Here is a 19,757-nt window from a genome sequence, read left to right on the forward strand (position 1 = left end):
ATAAATTTATAACCAAGGAATAGCCTTTAATGTTTATGACTGAATTTTACGCATATGATACGCATCGTTTTAAATATACGAGGTCTGTTAACAAAATAAACGAACTTTATTTGTTTAAACTATATTAATTTTATACATTATTGGTATTTGTTTCCTTCAAAGTACTGTTTCCATTTCGCGAAACAGTCCTGGATAGTTTCATTTGAAATGACCTTTAAAGTCTGTCACAAATTTGCTTTCATATCATCAATAATCTGAAAATGACGTCCTTTCAGAACTGATTTTAATTTCGAAAATAGAAAAAATCGCAAGGAGCCAGATCTGGCGAGTAAGAAGGCTGAGAGAAGACAGTAACCTGACTTTTGGCACCAAACTGATGAATTGACAAAGCTGAGTGTGCGGACGCATTGTTATGATTGCCATTATTTATGTCGCCACAATTCTGTCTCTTTTTGCGAAATTTTTCACGTAAAACGTTTTGATAGTAGTAGAAATTTGTTTGTTTCCAAGGGTCACTGCGAATCTGTCATAGATACAGCAAATCTGATAGACGAGTCTATAGCCCTTTTTTCGAGAAAATATAAACAACAGCACAAACCGCATCTCTATATGGGGAAGAGTAAGAAAATGATGCTCTATAGCCAAGGTCCTAATTAGATCAACTAGACAAATAAAAGTAAATAGTGGTGTTACACAAAATATGGTACTAAAGTTCTTGAAAAAATGAAAATTTTTTTAGTAAAATGTTTGATATTTGAAAATTGACACGGGTTGTCTTAGATATTAAAATTGTCTGTCTTCTTCTGCAATGCAACTCTGACGACGTTTTGTAACCATAGCAGTAGAATTTCTAATCATTAAAGGTGTTATTGTTTGAGTAGCGTCTCTTGTTCTGTTCATCAATTCTTCAATGGTATTGGATATTTCCTTATAAATAATATTTTTTTTAGTAGCTCCACAATAAAAAATCAGGTGGTGGTAACGCAAGCTCGAACGGGGCAGCGAATGGGCCAATTTATACCTAAAAATATATAAAATAAAGTAAAACACTTTAAAACTTACATAGGTCAAAATAATAAAAAATAATAAATTGTGAAAATATTCTGTTTCACATATCATTTTGCCTCCGACTTAGTTAAATTATATTGGTTGTTTAACAATACAATAGAATCGTAAATTTATTAATACTATTTTTGGCATAATATGTTTAAAGGTTTTAAACAATATTTTAACCTAAGTTGTACGTGTAAAATTTTTTATTTTATTAGATAATAACAATTGTAAAAGAAATTTTATAATAATTCACGTTTTGATACTTTTATTTGAAGATGGGGTAAAATCTGAAACGATCGTAATAAAAAAATTTTGGATGAAAAATAGTTTTATAAACAAAGTGTTTTTTATCAGTATCCCAGGAAATAAATAATTTTCTAGCATGAGACTAGTAAGCTCTTTGAAAATAGGTACTTGATTATTTATTTAAAAGGCCCAGCTAAATGATAATAACTATTATTAAGTATTACGATATCTTCTTATTATTAATACGTGTTGCTTGTTTAAAATGATGAAAGCACTGTTGTTTCTGTGCATTAACATAATTTTGGGATTTATTTTAATGCATTTATAAATATATTCATAAAAAGTATATTCTTAAAATTACTAGCCTTTCCGGTGTGTTCTCCTTTTATTACCAGTTAAGTTTATCACGGACTTATTACATTTCCTTTTCCAGCTGTGCGGTTGATTATAAAGTTTAATCAAATTTTATGGCTTTCTATGTGGCGATGCGATTGTTTGTAAGGCCTAATCAAATATTTTATTTCCTTATATAGCGGATTAATACAATTTAATTAAATGTAATCCCTACTTTCAAAGAATTTACAAACGTAACATCATTAACGTAATTAGCACAACTGTATAGCGACTAATAAAAAAAATACCAATTTGGATAAAACATTTTTAACAAAAAATTTTTTTTATTTCTGTAGTTTTTTCATAAAATAAATCCACAAGTTCATATCAAAAATTATAAAACCAAGATAATATTACACAAATTTATCGTGAATATGCAATCAAACGTTGACGATAAAGTTTGCAGACACCTTGTATAATAATTTATAGTAACATTCATCGAAAAATTACACCAATTCAACATGGTTTCATGAAGGGTTTTATGTCTAACTCAGCATCTCTGTATTGCTTTAGAGTTCGGCAATCAAGCCAATGTCATCTATAACGATTTCAGTAAAGTATTTTACACTGCAATACGGTAGGTATTCTGCTTAATAAACTGGATACGACTGGTGTCTTTGATAACTTGTTTTGTTTATTAACATCCTACAATCCTGAGTGTTTACAGTTCGTCAAAGTTCGATGTTGCTACCCCACAGGGTTCCTGTCTCGGGCCTTTACTGTTTCATTTTAAATAAATTTACCACGCATTCGTAAATCATGCTTTACAAGTTACTTATATAACAGTTTAGTTGAGCGTCTTGCTCTGTCAGAATTGATGTTTCGATTTGACAAATGTTACCATAAGCAATAATATGTTTTAATTCTCAATATCAAGCATAGATTTAACATCACATTTACTAGTTTATTGAATGTACATATATTGTATGATTGTGTATAACAAGAGTTATAATAATGTAATAAAAAATAAGTTTCATTCATTTTGTTCGTCTATCTTATTATAAAGTCAATTTGTAAAAAAATAGACATTGGAAATACTCAGATGGATTTCTATTAATATTATTCTTTTGTTTATTTCCTATAGTTGTTATGTAAATAAATAAATAAAATACAGCATGCATCTAAACAATCACAAAGCAAATAATATTAGAATTCGGCCAACATTCAGAAGCAATATAAATCGGGATTAAATAATGCCAACCGAGATCAGAGTTTGGAGCTACTCGGAATTTGGAAAGGACTCATATTAAAAGTCAAGGTCAGGAAGGTCACAGGTCAGTACACTTCAAATGCAAATACCGGCCAGAGGAATTAATCCCCGGTTTCAAAGTTTATTCTGAGGAAGTCTGCAGACTCGGCATTTTCTAAGGGATCTTTCGTTTTTAAAATGGAATTAGTATCCATCTGAATTGAGTTGAATTTTAATTAAATTCCTATACAGGGTGTCACAGAATAACGTGTACAACGGAAGACCACAACTTTGTGGACAAAATAGGCAGATTTAGGCGAAATCGCTTCGTTTGGACGCTAGATGGCCTCAAAGTTAGTGAAAAATTTTTGAATTTTGTAAATAACTGGAATATGTATTCATCGATTTTGATTATTTTTGGTATGTGAACTTTTGCTTTCAATCTACATATTTAGGTGTTATACAGAGTGTTTTTTGAAAACTTAGCACTCCTACAAATTTGATGTATGGTGTTAATATCCGTTCATAACTTTGTCCTCTTTTGGGCAATAATGACAACTATTTGTTATTTGATAGGTGATACCATTTGGAAGTTTTTGGGCCTCTTGTAGAATTTTGATTAAATAAGCGGTTTGGGCACAAAAAATATTTTTGAAATGTAGTACTCGAGAACGTGAGTGTTACATGTGTTTTTCTATAGAAAATTGTTAAACTGTAAATATCCGTCATTTTTATTATATTGAATTTTTTTCTACTTTTGATTATTTAACAGTTTTATTAAAATTTATTTAGGTTTCGGTAATAGACGTTTTCTTTGCTGTAAACCTAATCACACCACGTGTGGAAGTAGGTTATAAAAAAATTTGCATTTCCAAGTGCTATCAGCACTCTTTCGAGTTTTTGGCTAATTGATTAGCAATTTTCCATAAGGAATGCTATTTTGTTAGTAATTTTTTTCTTTGTTTATTGTAAATCTTTTGCATTTTACATAATTTTCAGCACATTGTGAATAATGTACATTATTATAATTATTGTTTAATCAGTTCAGTTATTTACTTACTAAGTCAATTTTTAGTTATTAATTTTGTAGAAGTTTAAATTTTGCAACTTCTGAATATAAAAACATATCCAGTTTAAGCTTTTACTCTCATCACTCACCAGATAGTTGGCGTCAACTGATTTTACTCTGTTTCTCCATTGTAATCACTAAGTGCACAAGGGCAGTGTAGTAAATCGCAAATCTAGTAGATATAGACATACTGTATAGTAGGTACCTAGTTAAGTTAAACCAAGGATTAGAAAACAGGCGATGGTATAGTTCGCTGAGAAAGAAGCCGTTCCCACGGACTTGGATGAAAGGCGCGGCATTGTAAAGTAGTTCGTTGTGATTTAAAATAAACAAAGCTCCAAAGTTACGGGATCTCGCCGGATATGAAGGTGATAAATTTTATCTCTAACATGACTCCTTTTGAAAACTGTCAATTTAACACTTTTTTTGAAAAATAACTGTTCATGGGAACTTTCGTGCCGCGGGAAAAAGCTACGGTTGCAGAAAGGAGCCATTACGCCTTTTTAGTAATGGTCGACGGTATAGTTTACACCCTCTTTTTATGATAAAAGGCAACACTCTTAAGTGGGAATAATTTATTGAAAAATAAAACAATTGATTGGTGGGATCGATTCGGCCATATTTTAATTAGGAGAGCTTTAGCATACAGGGCGGGATTAAAGCATCGGAAAAATCGGGAGCTTAAGACTTTGAAGGAGGACTAGTCAGTCGTTGCGGGGACTACAGAGTCGTTGCGGGGACTACAGAGTCGTTGCGGGGACTACAGAGTCGTTGCGGGGACTACAGAGTCGTTGCGGGGACTACAGAGTCGTTGCGGGGCTCCGGGAATCGAGAGAGTGTTGCGAGGATCCGGGATCCAAAAGTAGTTGCAGGACTCCGGGAGTCTAAAGTCGTACGGGGGCTCGCGGAATTGGAAGTTTATTTTCTAGTGCCGGGCACTAGGTCTTGATTTGAACGGTATTTTTCCAGAGTCGTTACAAGTCAACCGGGATTGTTTTTTTTTTGGAACTATTTGATGTTAGAAAAATTGTGGTGACCGCAACGGAGCGTATAGTGCACGGTGGGTGCCATTTAGTGTCCTGTTTTCTCAGTGGATTAACACCAGTTCTGTTTAGGAAATTTTGGTAAGTGTACCAAATAGTATTTTTTTTTGTTGTTCTTTGTTTTGGTCTGTAACACTTTTCTAGACGGAACGGCAGCGATCAGACTGTCTTTCTGAACAATATTCAATTTAAGTACCAATTAGCAAATTTTGGTTTTTCTTTGTTTTGCTTGTAACATTTTTCTAGACAGAGCGGCAGCGTGTAGACTGTCTGTCTGATTATTATTATTCAATATATATAGTTAGTATTAATTCAATGCGAGGTTTGATTTCTCACAACCGCCTGACTCATTCCCGCTAGTTAGAAGTCTCTGCGAGAAGTTTTCTGCTTCGACTTTAGCCAGAGCCGAATCCGGGTGTCTGTCAGCCGCTCGACAACCAACCAGGAGGAAGCCGGGGCGAAGGTACGCACAGTAGTCGAAAACCGGGAGCCGCGACCTTATTGGTGCCCGAGGGGGAATAGTCCTTGGGTAAGCAGCTGTCCGACGGTTGTAGATTGGAATGTAGAAATTTGGTCACAAGGTGGTTTGTGCATATATATTTTGGTGTCAGGTGTTTTGCACCACACATTACAATTTTGGTGTCAGGTGTACTTTAAAATCACCACAAATTAAAAGGTAACAAAGATATAGAAAATCAAATCAAACTACGAAGGTATGTTTTACAGCAGCTCTTCAGGGCATCTCTTCAAGACAATTTTTTCAAGCAACTCTCCAGGACACCCCTTCAGGACAACTCAACCTAGTCTTTGTTGGACTTTCCAGCCAAGCCGATACTGTTTTGGCGGACAGAGGATCATCTCCTACCGTCACATACAGCAGCAGGACAAAAAGGCCAACAAGGCAACCTCCATTCGACAACTCTGCGTCTCTTCGAATCCTCAGCATCGCTTGAGTTACGTAAGACCCGTTTACCATCATTATCCTTGGTAAGACTCTTTAAATTGTACAGTTCAGTTGAAAGTTAATGTGATTCTCCTGACCTAAATATTATAAAGACTATCTGAGCGTTGTAAAAGTTAACTCTTTTAAACATTCTGTATTAAATTGTTTTATAGATTTGCTCTATTTAATTGAACTGTCCTCTTGTCTCAAAACTCAAAATAATATCTATCGAACAAATGTCTATGTCTACGTCTAATAGATATAGTGGCGCCTAGCGCCTTTACCTATACAATCTCAGGTTTCAAAATAACCCACTGCCCCTCTGAATTTTCACAGCTAATCTTGTGCTTGTTCCTTGCCAATTCAGAACGTAAAAATGTTAAAAAATATAATAAAGAAAAATATAAAGAAATATCAAAAATGTTTATATTGAGCACTTAATAAATTAAGATTCACTATTTATTCACTTTCCGTATTATTTTAACATAGCCTTTAACCCCATTAAAGTCAGAAATCGTTATCTGTACTCTGTTAATAATTATAACTGTAGGATAATAATGAAGTACATTACATTTATAGCAAAATTTCCCTGTTATGAAACAGTTCTTCACAGAATCGAGTGATAACAATAAGATATTTAAGACTTTATATCAGGATTATTAATGTACTACATTAGTGACGATGTGTCTCGTTATAAGTTTATTATTTCTTTCGTCTTGCATATGGGGATATTTGCAAGCAGCTGTGACTCCCGGCACTACAATGGGTACGTACCTACCCTGCAAATGAAACAGTACTCTGTTGTGTTTAGTCTTTTGTTATTAGGGAAAGTTCGGGATAGACACGGATTTCTTAAAGTAAACTGGATCTCCGTTTCTTAATAGCATTTCTGTCACTTTCCAGGTGGCAGACATACTGTGCTAAAACTCAATTGGTGGACTTTTATCCAATAACAATAGTGTGATTACCGCGGGAAATTATGAAATTATTTATGGCGTAAACAGTTAAATACATATTGCGCAATATTTTTCCTACTTTCCTGTTTCCTGTGAATACTTCTTCTACAAAAATAATTGTGACTAGCTATTGAAATCATATAGCAAATTTTTAAATGCCCATAACATGTACATTGTACACATATCATGTAGTTATGTAGGAATTTAGATGCGTTCAAATAAAAACTAGGTCTAATGGATTTCTGGCACTGGTATTAGATTCAAAATTACAACCAAAACGTTATTATATGACATTTTGATCTACAAAAACATTTTTCAAACAGAATAGAATTACAATTGCCATCAGAATAAGCAGTTAGCAGTCAAATAAAATATTGATAAAACGATGTCCTATCACACTAGAGCACATCGATTTTAATCAAATCGATATAGCAAATTCATAACGGTAACATTCTGCTGAATGTGTTGAATGCTTTATATTTAGTTATTTTCACAGGTATACCAATCATCATAATTATAATCCCTAAACTATAGCACAGTATGGCGACCACGTAGTTGGAGTTATTATTTCCCCCACCCTATACTATTAGCGATCCAGTTTAACTTAAGAAATCCGTGGGGATAGATAACCATTCTTGTACTACTTATAAATACCAGATATCGACTAAACAGTTCCTACTTCTTCTTAAAAGGTATATATTAATTTTTGTAAAAATAAAAGTTTACAATGGTAAAAGGAAAACGCAACAGAAGAATGCTACTCTTGTCGTCTTATTGTGTTGTCAAAAATAAAGAACAGGAAAAGAAAATGTGATAAAATAGAAGGTGAAGAAGGAGATATAATTTATAGGGCACCTCCATTGTCGCACAATGAAGGTACTCTATTTAGAACAAAATCTAACAACAAGACACAGTAAAAAAAGTTATTTAAAAATGCACTTATTATTCTTCGTTCACTTCTGTGATATTTTAGATTATTATAATATTTTAACAATTAAAAAAGTGATGATTTTAAAAAGTTTAGCCTAAGAAATCTAAATATGTCCTGAACTTACTCTATACAGGGTGTATTTTAAGTGGAGGTCAGTTTTTTACGGGCATAATAGTAGTAAATCCTTTTTTTTTATTCAAATAAATACTCGAGTTATAATTAGTTTTTTAAACTGCATTGTGTACGCCGCCACTGAACAGAATAAACCGGAATTTACGTATGCAGTTGTATTGTTCACTGCCGACGATGTCAAACGCTCTTATACCAACTACATTGTGCGAAATTAAAAAATAATTTAGCAAATCAGATTGTTTTTGTATAATTTACGGACTTGTTATTTTAAAGTCATCACATTTTTTGATATCATTGTGGTAGAAGGGCCGAAAAAATCTATTTCTAAAGAAATAAAGATTTACGTGATTTATTAAATATTAATATTGGTTTGTAATTTTTTTTAATCAACTGCGGCACGGCGAAATAATTTTGTGAGAACAGATTGTTTTTCTCTGATAACGACGTGTTATTTTAGTCACAATTATTTTTTTTTTTTTTGATGTTAATGATTATGAAGCGCCAATCATCAAAAAAATAGTATTAAACTTTTATTTAATTTTTACGTGATTACGTTCTAACCAATATAACTCCGCGGTTCTGTTTACATGTTGTAGGTGTTCTGATATGACGAGTAAATGCCTTAAAAACAAACTGCGACGTTAACACGGCGGAACGGGATTGGCCAAATATATCGTCTCTTACATTCTTATTTAGTATTCGACTATATTTTTTTGTGAAAAGCTGTTCGTATAGTACCTTTGTGTGGAGTAAATGTATAACCTTATAAAGTTATTTATTTCAGTGTTTAGCGACGGTGATATTAAGTGATATTTTGAAAAACCATTAAGAAGCAGTACCTCACGGCGGGTGACGTGAATTTTGCTTTTTAATAATATTTTCTTTAAATTATGAGATTTGACAACAATGCATAGCCCAGATGTCAATTGGGCATACGCTGCTACTAATACGTGCCGTTGTTTGAAATCACACTAGTTTATACAGAGGCGGGTAGGAAAATTATTTAAAAAAGGTTAAAAAATCAAGTTTTCACAACGGAATTTGAAAAAATAAACTATTTATACATATTTTTAAAGGTCAAACGTAGCCTATGTGTAAATATAACCTCTACTTCAAGTTATACCCTGTATAGGTACTTGAAGACATTGTCCTAAATGTAAATTTAAGTTGGTTTTTGCCTTATATTTTTGCGTGCAAAAAATGAGATCAGAATTTAGATATAATGGGAAAATGGTTTGACTCAGAAATACATTGTGTGCATACAAGGTGATTCAGTCATTTTAATTTTAATCACATATTCGTGTTGTTGCTGTTTCCTTCTACAAAAGTTCTCTATGTCGTATGTTTGGTTATTGAGATATGGCATACCTGAAATCTCACCAGCCGCCATTGCCTGAAAATTAACATTAGTATGCTAACAAAAACTGTTTTTTTTTTTGGCAAGGCATACTTATACCTCCTCGAGGTCCTTGCTGGGCAAACATGGCAATTTGATATGTTAGTTGCACACTTTTAAAAAATAATTTATATCATTTATTACATATTTTAACATTTTAAATTATTAGTGGCTGAAGTGAGCAAGAAAAAACCTAAAACTTTCTAAAATAGTCAATAAAACCTTTATTTATGGTGATGATACTAGGAAAATGTTGAAATTTGGCAACGTCACATCAGGCCGACATCAAGTTGACTTGGGCATTGTAAAAATAATTGTTAACGTATACCCGTATATATTAAGGCGTAATGTGGGTAGCTATGAAATTATTAAGAATAAATAACTATTTTCAATTCGTGAAATATTATTCTACTACCTGTGTGTCTTTATATTAATTATAAATAATCATGTGCCGGGTATATGTTAATTATGATCGAGCAAAATGAATTAATTGTCTTATGTTTATAAATTTACCTTACACCAATCTCAAGTTCCGACTTCTTTGTACTTGCCAGCCGATCAAGGCCCAGCGACCCCAGATCGATCCAAACCGCCGCCATACCTACTTTAAATGAATCATCATCAACGCTGCCAGCGGTTAAGAGCGGTCCAAAAAGGGGTTTAAATAATGATTTGAAAATATTTTTTGTCAGTGTAAATATGCATTTAAAATTTTTTTTAATTGCTTATTCGTATTCTACTCATTTTTCCCCTTGTTCCCTTAAAACTATTGACATTATCATTTAACCACCCTCTATAATAAAAGTCTTTGGCTATGCTAAATTAATATGTCTTTTTACTCACAGATGTAGCTGACCTAACAATTGCTTTACCAGAAATGAAATACTATGTTGTCCAATTAAAGGTAAGTAAGAGCTTTTAATTTTAATACATAGGTATGAACTTTCTTCAATATGTTACAGTAAATGAATCTATGAAAAATACTACACTGGAGACATATACAGTGGAAAATATTGTTGTATTAAAAATTTACATAATAGTAGTTGACTATGTTTATTTGTTTATACAGGGTGTCTCACGGTGGCGGCTAATTAGAATTATTTCAGAGACTACTTCGATTTAAATTTTGAAAATTTGGGATACCGGGTTTTCGGGCATGCCCTTCTCAACTAAAATAATGGCGTCACGTACCACTTCCGGTTATACCGGAAGTCGCCATCAACTTGCTTATTTTAATTGGAACACCCATATATTATTGCAATTTTGGATTCTACGTGTTATTTTAGGTGGACTTTTATGAAGTTTCCCTATTCCTAAAACTAACCGTTTTCGAGATATTTAATTAAAAAAAAAAAATGGAGAGAAACAGTGACTAGTTTCAAACCATGTGTATTTTATAGTAAGAAAGATAAAGCAACAATATTTAGTAGGGGGATAGCTAGACCGCTAAGATTCCCATCCATACTTTTAAAGTGGCTTAATTGCATACAGGGTGCTAGAAATTTAATGCCAAATTTAGTTAACTTCAAACCTTCATTAGTCGGTTTTTTAAATGGAACACCCTGTATGTCTTTCTATATCCTGATACATAATTTTATTCTCTTTCGAACGGTATTAGGTTTCCCTATACCTATCTCTTCTAGTTTTTAAGTTATCTACTATTTTTATGTAATCACCAAAAATCATGTACCTAATTTCTTGCGAGGATAGCTGTGGAATTTTTAGCAAAACTTCAAAACAAACAACTAAACTGTCACCAGTTATTTATTATTATTTATTCACAGACGTTGCAATGGGATTCTAAGCAGAACATTTACAGTTTCTGATGAGACATATTCCAATTTTCCACCAATGAGCAGAATAAAGTTAAGAAGAATTCTAAAAATGAACAATACATCGTAATACACAATTTTAATTATGTATGTTGATAATAATAATGCACTAAAATAAAAAAATACTTAACAAGTCATAACTGTTCAATATGACCCCCATTAACAGCTAAGAACTTGTGGATTCTAGATATAACACCATCAGTCACCTTTTCTGCTATTTCAGCTGCAGGCAATTCATGGAACGCTCTTCATATTCGAGGAAACAAATCCTCTTTTGAAGCAACGGGTGTACAATAAACTTTTTGCTTTATTACTCTCCAAACATAAAAATCTAATGGAGTGAGGTCGGGATACCTTACTGGCCAATTCCACGGTCCTAGGCATCTCATCCATCTATCTTCAAACATTTCAGTCAGCTGTTGATCGATTTGATTGTGACAATGAGGTAGAGCCCCGTCTAATTGATACCAACACTTCCTTAGTTGGTCTAAAGGTATATCATCTAGAAAATCTGCCACAACCATTTGCAAAATATTGAGATATCTGTCGGCATTTAAGTTTTCTTCGTAGATATGGTAAGAATTTGGTTATCTTTAATTAGACAAAAAACATTTACGCTAAATTTATTTTGAAAGTTTCTTTCCCGGATAAAATGAGAATTTTCAGATGACCGCAAATGAGTATTATGTCTATTAAAAATATCTTCTCTCGTAAATTTTGACTCGTCTGTCCATATAATGTGTTGCAAAAATTGTGGACATCGTTTCACAAAATTGTACACGTTGCACGGCGTCACCCGGATGAAGAGCAGAAAGTAGCTTAAATTTGTATGGATGCGTATCATTAGTTCTTAGCATCCTGTGAACGGACGCTCGTGAAATGCCTAAATCATACTCTGTGGCACGAGTTAAGGATTCTGGATGAACATTAAAATAGGCTAGCACATTTATTACATTCTCTTCATTTGAGATTATAGGATTTGGTAACATTCTTTCTGCACAAATTCGACCATACTCAAGTTGATTTGCTAAAATTCTTCTTAACTTTTTTCTGCTCATTGGTGGCAAATTTGGATAAGTCTCATTAAAAACTATACATGTTCTGCTTATCATCTCATAGCAACGTCCGTGAATGAATAATAAAATTAAAATATCATTATTTGAATATGTATTGTTTTCCATTTCTTATAAGCACTAAATTAAACATTGCAAGAGACAAATTGACAGTTTAGTTGTTTGTTTTGAAGTTTTGCTAAAAATTCCACAGCTGTACTCGCAAGAAATTACATGATTTTAGGTGATTACACAAAAAATAGTATATAACTTAAAAACTAGAAGAGATAGGGGTCTAATGAACTCTGATACCTTTCGAAAGAGAATAAAATTGTGTATCAGAATATAGAAAAACATACAGGGTGTTTCAATTAAAAAAACCAACTTATGATTGCATTAAAAATTGCATATGAGAAAGGGGTATAATTGAAAGAAGGAAATATCTGACAGAAGTCGCTTGTTATAAAATTAAAATGTAATGATAAAATTGAATTGATTTTTTTTTAATGTGAAAGTATTGTAAAATAGTATTAAGTAAAAAAAATAGTGAGCAATGAAAAATTAAAATGTGAAAACAGAAGTACCGCACTTCTGTTTTCTAGGAGACCAAAAAAGAAAAAAAAAGGAGTTAGTTGATTTTCGAAAATTTGAAGGAAGGAGAATTAGAATCATAAAGTTGAGAGAAATACTAAGAAAGGAGCATTTAAATAATAAAAAGGTTCCGAAATAAATAAAGAAGACAGAAATTGATACATTAACAGGAATTGAAAAAGGTAAAGCATTGACAAACATTAATATTTCAATATTTCCCAGAGGATAGTCTTCGGTGGAAGACCAGATACCCAAGATCAAACCGAGTACCAAATGTAATATAGAGGAGCCGATAGATGGTAGCAAGTGTGGAGCATAGCAGTCAGTACAATGATTGAAGTAGAAATAGGTATAGAAAAATTGAAACAGGAGCACAAAAAGTGAACGGAAGGATAGAAACTGTCCAAAATTGGAAAATTATTGTAAGACATTTGATCGATAATTATAATTAGAAATAAGGTAATTAGTAAATAGTATTGGGCGTAGGAAAATTATAATTTTATTTAAATTGTGTCAAATAAAAAAAAATCAGTTTAAAATTAATATAAAATTTTTGAAAAGAAGGATTTCATTCAGTGATAGTTTCTTCTAAAGAACCACCCCTAGAGATAATAGAATAATTTTTGTTTACATTCTATAGAAAAAAATTACTTTAAAATTTATTTTGTTTTGAAGAATTTTATTTTCAAAAATAACTAGATATTCATATTAACCAAAATTATATTCAAGAATAATTGTGATAAAGAGAAATATAAATTTCACTGAGACTAGTGTCTATTTTCTTAAGCAATTGAAGGTAAGTAGATATTCCCATTTGAGAAGATGAGATATCCAAAGATACATAAACATAAATTATATAAACAAATTAAATAACACGACTAATAAAAAATAACAATACAATATATATAGTAGCTCTACAGACCTAGAAGGTCCATGTTAATATCATTTTTGGGGTTCTATTCTCCGACATCCTTTGGACATGTCCCAGCCATCGTAATATTTGTACTTTAATTATACCTCCTATATTTGGTTCGTTGTAACACTCCTGTAATTCTTTATTTGTCCGCCTTCTCCATATATCCCCTTCCTTAACTCCTCCATATATTTTACGCAATATCTTTCTTTTCCACACTTCCATCATTTTTTGCTCCATTTTGCTTAGAGTCCAAACTTCACTACCATATATGACAATCGGCCTAATAACAGTTTTATATATTCTCACCTTCGCTTTTCTGGATATGATTTTATTTGTTAGTAATTTATTTAGAGCACACGTACATCGGTTTCCTGCCATTAATCTATTTTTTATTTCCACTGCTACTTCTGATTTTCGTGTAAACACAGTGCCAAGGTATGTGTACTTCTCAACTTCTTCAAATCTATATAACTTATTCCTATTTGTTATCACTGTTAAATGACTATTTGTGTTTAATCCTGATCCATCCAATTCATAAACTTAGTTTTGTCCTCGTTAATTACCAAACCCATTTTTCCAGCTTCCTCTTCCAATCTCTTTGCCACTTCTTTTATTTCGTTCCTACTTCTTGCCAGTATAACTATATCGTCAGCCAAGGTCAGGCATTGGTGTTTTTTCTGATATATCAGACCCGACCTATTAATTTTTGCATCCCTTATAATTTTTTCAAGACATAGACTAAATAAAACTGACGACAACGGACCACCTTGTCTTACTCCCTCCATAACTTCAAATTTACCAGATAATTTATTGTTTATTCGTACTCTATTTTCTGATCTATCCAGTGTTTTTATTCTGTCATACGCCTGTTTGAAATCTACAAATAATGCCAATGTTGGTTTTTTGCATTCGAAACTCTCAGCTTGTATCTCCCTTAAAGTAAATATTTGGTCAATCGTACTTCTTCCTCTTCTAAAGCCACACTGGTATTGTCCTACAATATCCTCCATTTGTTCCGTTAACTTAATTTTTATGTGTATTGCTAGGATCTTGTATGCTACATTAAGTAATGATATTCCCCTATAGTTGTGACAATAACTTCTATCTCCTTTCTTATATATGGGACATAATATTGCTTCTGTCCATTCATAAGGCAACAGGGTCTAGCTATGCCCCCTATAAATATTGTTGCTTTATCTTTCTTACTATAAAATATACATGGTTTGAAGCTGGTCACTGTTTCTAAAAAATTAAATATCTTGAAAACGGTTAATTTTAGGAATAGGGAAACTTCATAAAAGTGCACCTAAAATAACACGTAGAATCCAAAATTGCAATAATATAAAGGGTGTTACATTTAAAATAAGCAAGTTGATGGCGACTTTCGGTATAACCAGAAGTGGTACGTGGATGCCATTCTTTTAGTTGAGAAGGTCATGCCCGAAAACCCGATATCCCAAATTTTCAAAATTCAAATCGAAGTAGTCTCTGAAATAATTCTAATAGGCCGTGAGACACCCTGTATACACTGGAAAATATTGTATTATAAATGTACATAATAGTAGTACTGTTGACTATGTTTATATATAGAAAAGGCGAAATTTGTGTAACATATTTTTAACAAATTGTACATAAAATTTCATATTTAACTTTACTAGAATTTTGTTAAATACATTGTATTACAGATATACGGGGGGTGATAATACATAAAAAAAGGAATTTCTTGTCTTATAAACTATATGTCTGTCTCTTTTTGTTTTCGAGATACAGAGTAACAAAATAAAATTTTTAATATGGAATTTTTACGAAAATTTCTAAACGGTGAGAAACATTTTTATAAAATTTAGTATTCCGGGGTTCTTCAGGACGCCTAACCTTAAAAAAATTTGAACTTATAATGTAATAGGAATGTAGCATAACTGGCGCACTCTATGTAATATCCAAAAAATAATAGACCAGCGTATTTGGTGTCCTTAAAATCCCCCGAATATCAAATTTCAGAACAATATTTCTCACCGTTTAGAAATTTTCATAAAATTCTATTTTAAACATTTTATTTTGTCACTCTGTATCTCGAAAACAAGAGGAGGTAGGCGTATAGTTCATAAGACAATATTCTTATTTATATACTATCACTCCCTGTTTTTACGGGAGGTCTTTCTGAAACACTATGCATATTCATTTTCCATTTTGCTATAGGATACACATAACTAATTGTGTTAAATATGTTTTTGTAAATATGTTCACAATATTATACTATTACCTACTAAAAATGCAGAGGTACATATGTATAAATTGCAGAATTCAATAAAATACACTTTATGTGTTATTATACAAAAAAGCTTTTTATGTAGAATTATATTTGTCACAGGTTTTAGGCGCAAAATATTACAGAAAATACAGCTTATCGCTTCAGACCACGCGTTAAATGCTGGAAATTGGCAAAAAGGATGCAGGGTCTTGTTAGCCGGCATCCAGCAATAAAATTTAGCGTGGTAACTCTTCCACTCGGTAACAGGAGGCAATTCTAGCGGTGGCTTTGCTGCCAAATAATAACTGCTAAATAAATTTAATGCATTTAGTTATTGTGCAATTGAAGAGTTATATAGAACTTATCTTTTGCTTGGAAATGTTTGTGTTAAATGTTACATAAAATAAATCAAGTTAGAATTAAAACTATGAATTTACCTAATTAATATATTATTTCAAAAGAATTAAAAAATGTAAAATTTCCCTAAGAACAGTACCTTTTTTTATTTAATGAATGAAATTGTTGGAACCTCAAGGGGTGGATTACGAATTTTATTTAAAAAAAAAAAACAAATCATCAATCAATGTTCCCTTACAGAGATAATGCGTTCGCTACTGCTGTTCCAATTTTTGACAAACTTTTTTGTTTTTCGTCATATGGATCTATCCCAATCAACGCAGAACGGACAATCAGAACAAAGGATGTGGGGAGATTTTTTTTATTTTTTCGATTCAACGCACCGTTTTACTATATGACGTCACACACCTCTTGTTTCCAAAATTTATTTTCGACATTCGGACTTCGGACGATTTGCATTTAACACAGAACGGACAATCTGAACCAGGACTGTTGGGGAGACTTTTTAAATTATTTTTTCGATTCAACGCACCGTTTCCGAGGTATACAGCCTTTTTACTATATGACGTCACACACCTCTTGTTTCCAAAATTTATTTTCGACATACGAACTTCGGACCATATGCATTCAACGCAGAACGGATAATCAGAGCCGGAGGTGTGGGGAGATTTTTTAAATTATTTTTTCGATTTAACGCACCGTTTCCGAGTTATAACCACTTTTCTATTATATGATGTCACACACCGTTGGTCCCGAATTTTGTTTTTTTCGACATGCAGATTTCGGGCGTTTTCACTTGATCACTAATCAGAATCATGGGAGATTTTTTGATATTTCGAAACATTTCCGAGGTACAAGCAAAAACTTTTTTTTTCTTTTAAATATTGTGAGGCACCGCCCTGCTTCGCCCAATGAGTGTTCTACTCAGAACCAAAGGGAGATTTTTAAACTGTATTATTCAAATAACAATAATGTGCAAAAGTTCTTAAGGAATATCGGCAAATTTATTTTGGAGAACGAATTCAGTAAACGAACACTGTAAAAGATATTATTAGAAACCTTAGGTTTCCAGAAAATAGTCCTGATCTTAGTCCTTTGGACATTTTTTTGTGGTGATGCTGCAACAAAATATATTAATAAGACTTGCGGACTTTGGACGTTTTTCACTCGATCACCAATCAGAACTATGGGAGATTTTTTGATATTTCGAGTCATTTCTGAGGTACAAGCAAATAATACTGTTTTTTTTTTTTTCATATTTTGTGACACCCCGCTCTGCCTCACCCACCGAGTGCTCTACTCAGAACCAAGGGGAGATTTGTTTATATTTCCAACCATTTCCGAGTTACGATCAAAAACCGTTTATTTATAAAAATAAAACAATTAAACTGTATTATTCAAATAACAATAATGTGCAAAAGTTCTTCAGGAATTTCGGCAAATTTATTTTGGAGGACGAATTCCATCAATGAACACTGTAAAAAATATATTATTAGAAACCCTACATGGCTAGAAAGCAGCCCCGGTCTCAGTCTTTTAGACATTCCATTTTTGTGGGGACACTTCAACAAAATATATTATTAAAGACCTCAAAATTTTAAGTATTGAAAGAAAAAATACAGGACGAACTGTTTGATAATTGTGAATTTGTTTGCAATAAATAGTAAATTAAAGCATATTTTGAACTGTATCATCACAATTACTTGCATGTTGAAAATTTGTCAAAATGGGTAGGTATTTTAATGTTATTTCGTTTTTAGGTATTCTTCTTATCTTGTTGTAAATGTTAGTTATAAAAATCACTGTTTGTTATTTCAATAAGGATTTATTTTAATTTTTTAATGATTTTTTTATTTTAAACATATATTTTATTTCAGCATTTTGATAATGTCAAAAGAAATAAAGGAAAAGTCGTACATTTGTATTTAAAGTTTTTTCTATCTTTAATTATTAAACCTATAAATGGATGACAAAATACAAAAAACCCTATATCTACATTCCGCGACGTACTAATAACCCACCTTGTATATTAAATAAATTTATCATCATCAAATATTAAAAAAATTATATTATTATATTATAAATTATTATGTTTAAAATATCATTACGAATATTGTTTCTTTGGAAATATATTTATATTTTTTATTTTTTTAATTAACGAAATTATGATTAAATAACCTAACTATGACACCGCTGCAGAATATCATATGAAACTACATAGGTATTCGTTGACTCTTTAAAACATTTTTATAAATACCTACATCAAACATTTAAGTAAATACAGCAAGGCAAAAAATAGGCATTGATAAAGAAGTGTACAAAATAAATTCGTAAGTACGCGTGACAACATTGCCAAACTGTTGTTTATATGTTGCTAGGATACGCGTAGAAATGCGGGCCGCTGCATTTGATTCTTTCTAAAATTCTACTGGTCGTGTACTCTATCAGCAATTCGGAAATTTAAAACTTCTGTCCTATTCCAGTAGCAGTCTGGAGCGAAGCTATATTGTCTGTGGAAATATGTAAGAAAATCTAAGAATTTAAGTTCACTCCTTACGTTTGGTATATACGTCATAAATTAAATAAAAAACAAATATATCAGAACTTATTCCACTGTTCGAAAGTTAAACTCATATAATATATATAACAATTTTTGTTTTAGGCTACTCAAGAGAAAGCTTCTGCAGTATGTAAAATTTTTGGAACGGAACTTGTCAGCATACCAGATGCAAACAAGAATGGTATCATCACAAATTTGATTCTTAGTTCAGGTAAAGGGACTTTCCATAAACTTACCATAGAAAAAAATATAAGTAATTTTAAATAAATTAACCACATTTCAAGTCCTCAGTCAAGGCAGGTTCTCATGATTCAGGCAAGAATCAACACAGCTAGTATTAAAGCTTCCATTTGTGACTAGATCACGATCCTTCACTGAACTCTTTCATTGTTCTATTAGCAATTTTTTACATATAGGTGAGAGATATTGGACATCTGGAAGAAAGATACCCAATGGAAAATGGATATGGTGGTACAAATTACCTGTAACTTACTTCAATTGGGATATTGGGCAACCTAGCAACTCCGAGAAGGGTCAATTGTGTCTACAGTTGCTTCCTTCTGGCGAATGGAGTGCTAAACCATGTGACACAGAACAGTATTTTATCTGTGAAGGTATCAACGTGACCAATAGTAGCTAATCGGCACCAAACGTGTTTTTGTTACAAAACATTTATAACGATATTGTTTTGAACTGATATTTGAGATGGATATTGTGATATATTGAAACAGTATGTAATTAACAATTTGCAGTAAAATTTTATCTAAAATTAAAAAAATCATTCTTGGTTATATGTATGGTGTTACAGTGTAACTTTGTTATTTAATACGTTTTGAATACTTTGTAT

At 32.1% G+C, this 19,757-nt stretch overlaps 1 protein-coding gene across 1 annotated transcript; it reads left to right on the forward strand.

Moving 5' to 3' along the window:
* Positions 1–6,527: 6,527 nt before the first annotated feature.
* LOC108912361 (mannose-binding protein C-like) lies at positions 6,528–19,757 on the forward strand. Its single transcript, XM_018717568.1, has 4 exons — positions 6,528–6,702; positions 10,197–10,255; positions 19,013–19,121; positions 19,327–19,757. Exons 1-4 carry the CDS (start codon positions 6,618–6,620, stop codon positions 19,548–19,550), a joined length of 477 nt encoding a protein of 158 aa, XP_018573084.1. The 5' UTR covers positions 6,528–6,617; the 3' UTR covers positions 19,551–19,757.

The sequence above is a fragment of the Anoplophora glabripennis genome, unplaced genomic scaffold (genome assembly GCF_000390285.2).
Source record: "Anoplophora glabripennis isolate ALB-LARVAE unplaced genomic scaffold, Agla_2.0 scaffold454, whole genome shotgun sequence".
NCBI lineage: Eukaryota > Metazoa > Arthropoda > Insecta > Coleoptera > Cerambycidae > Anoplophora > Anoplophora glabripennis.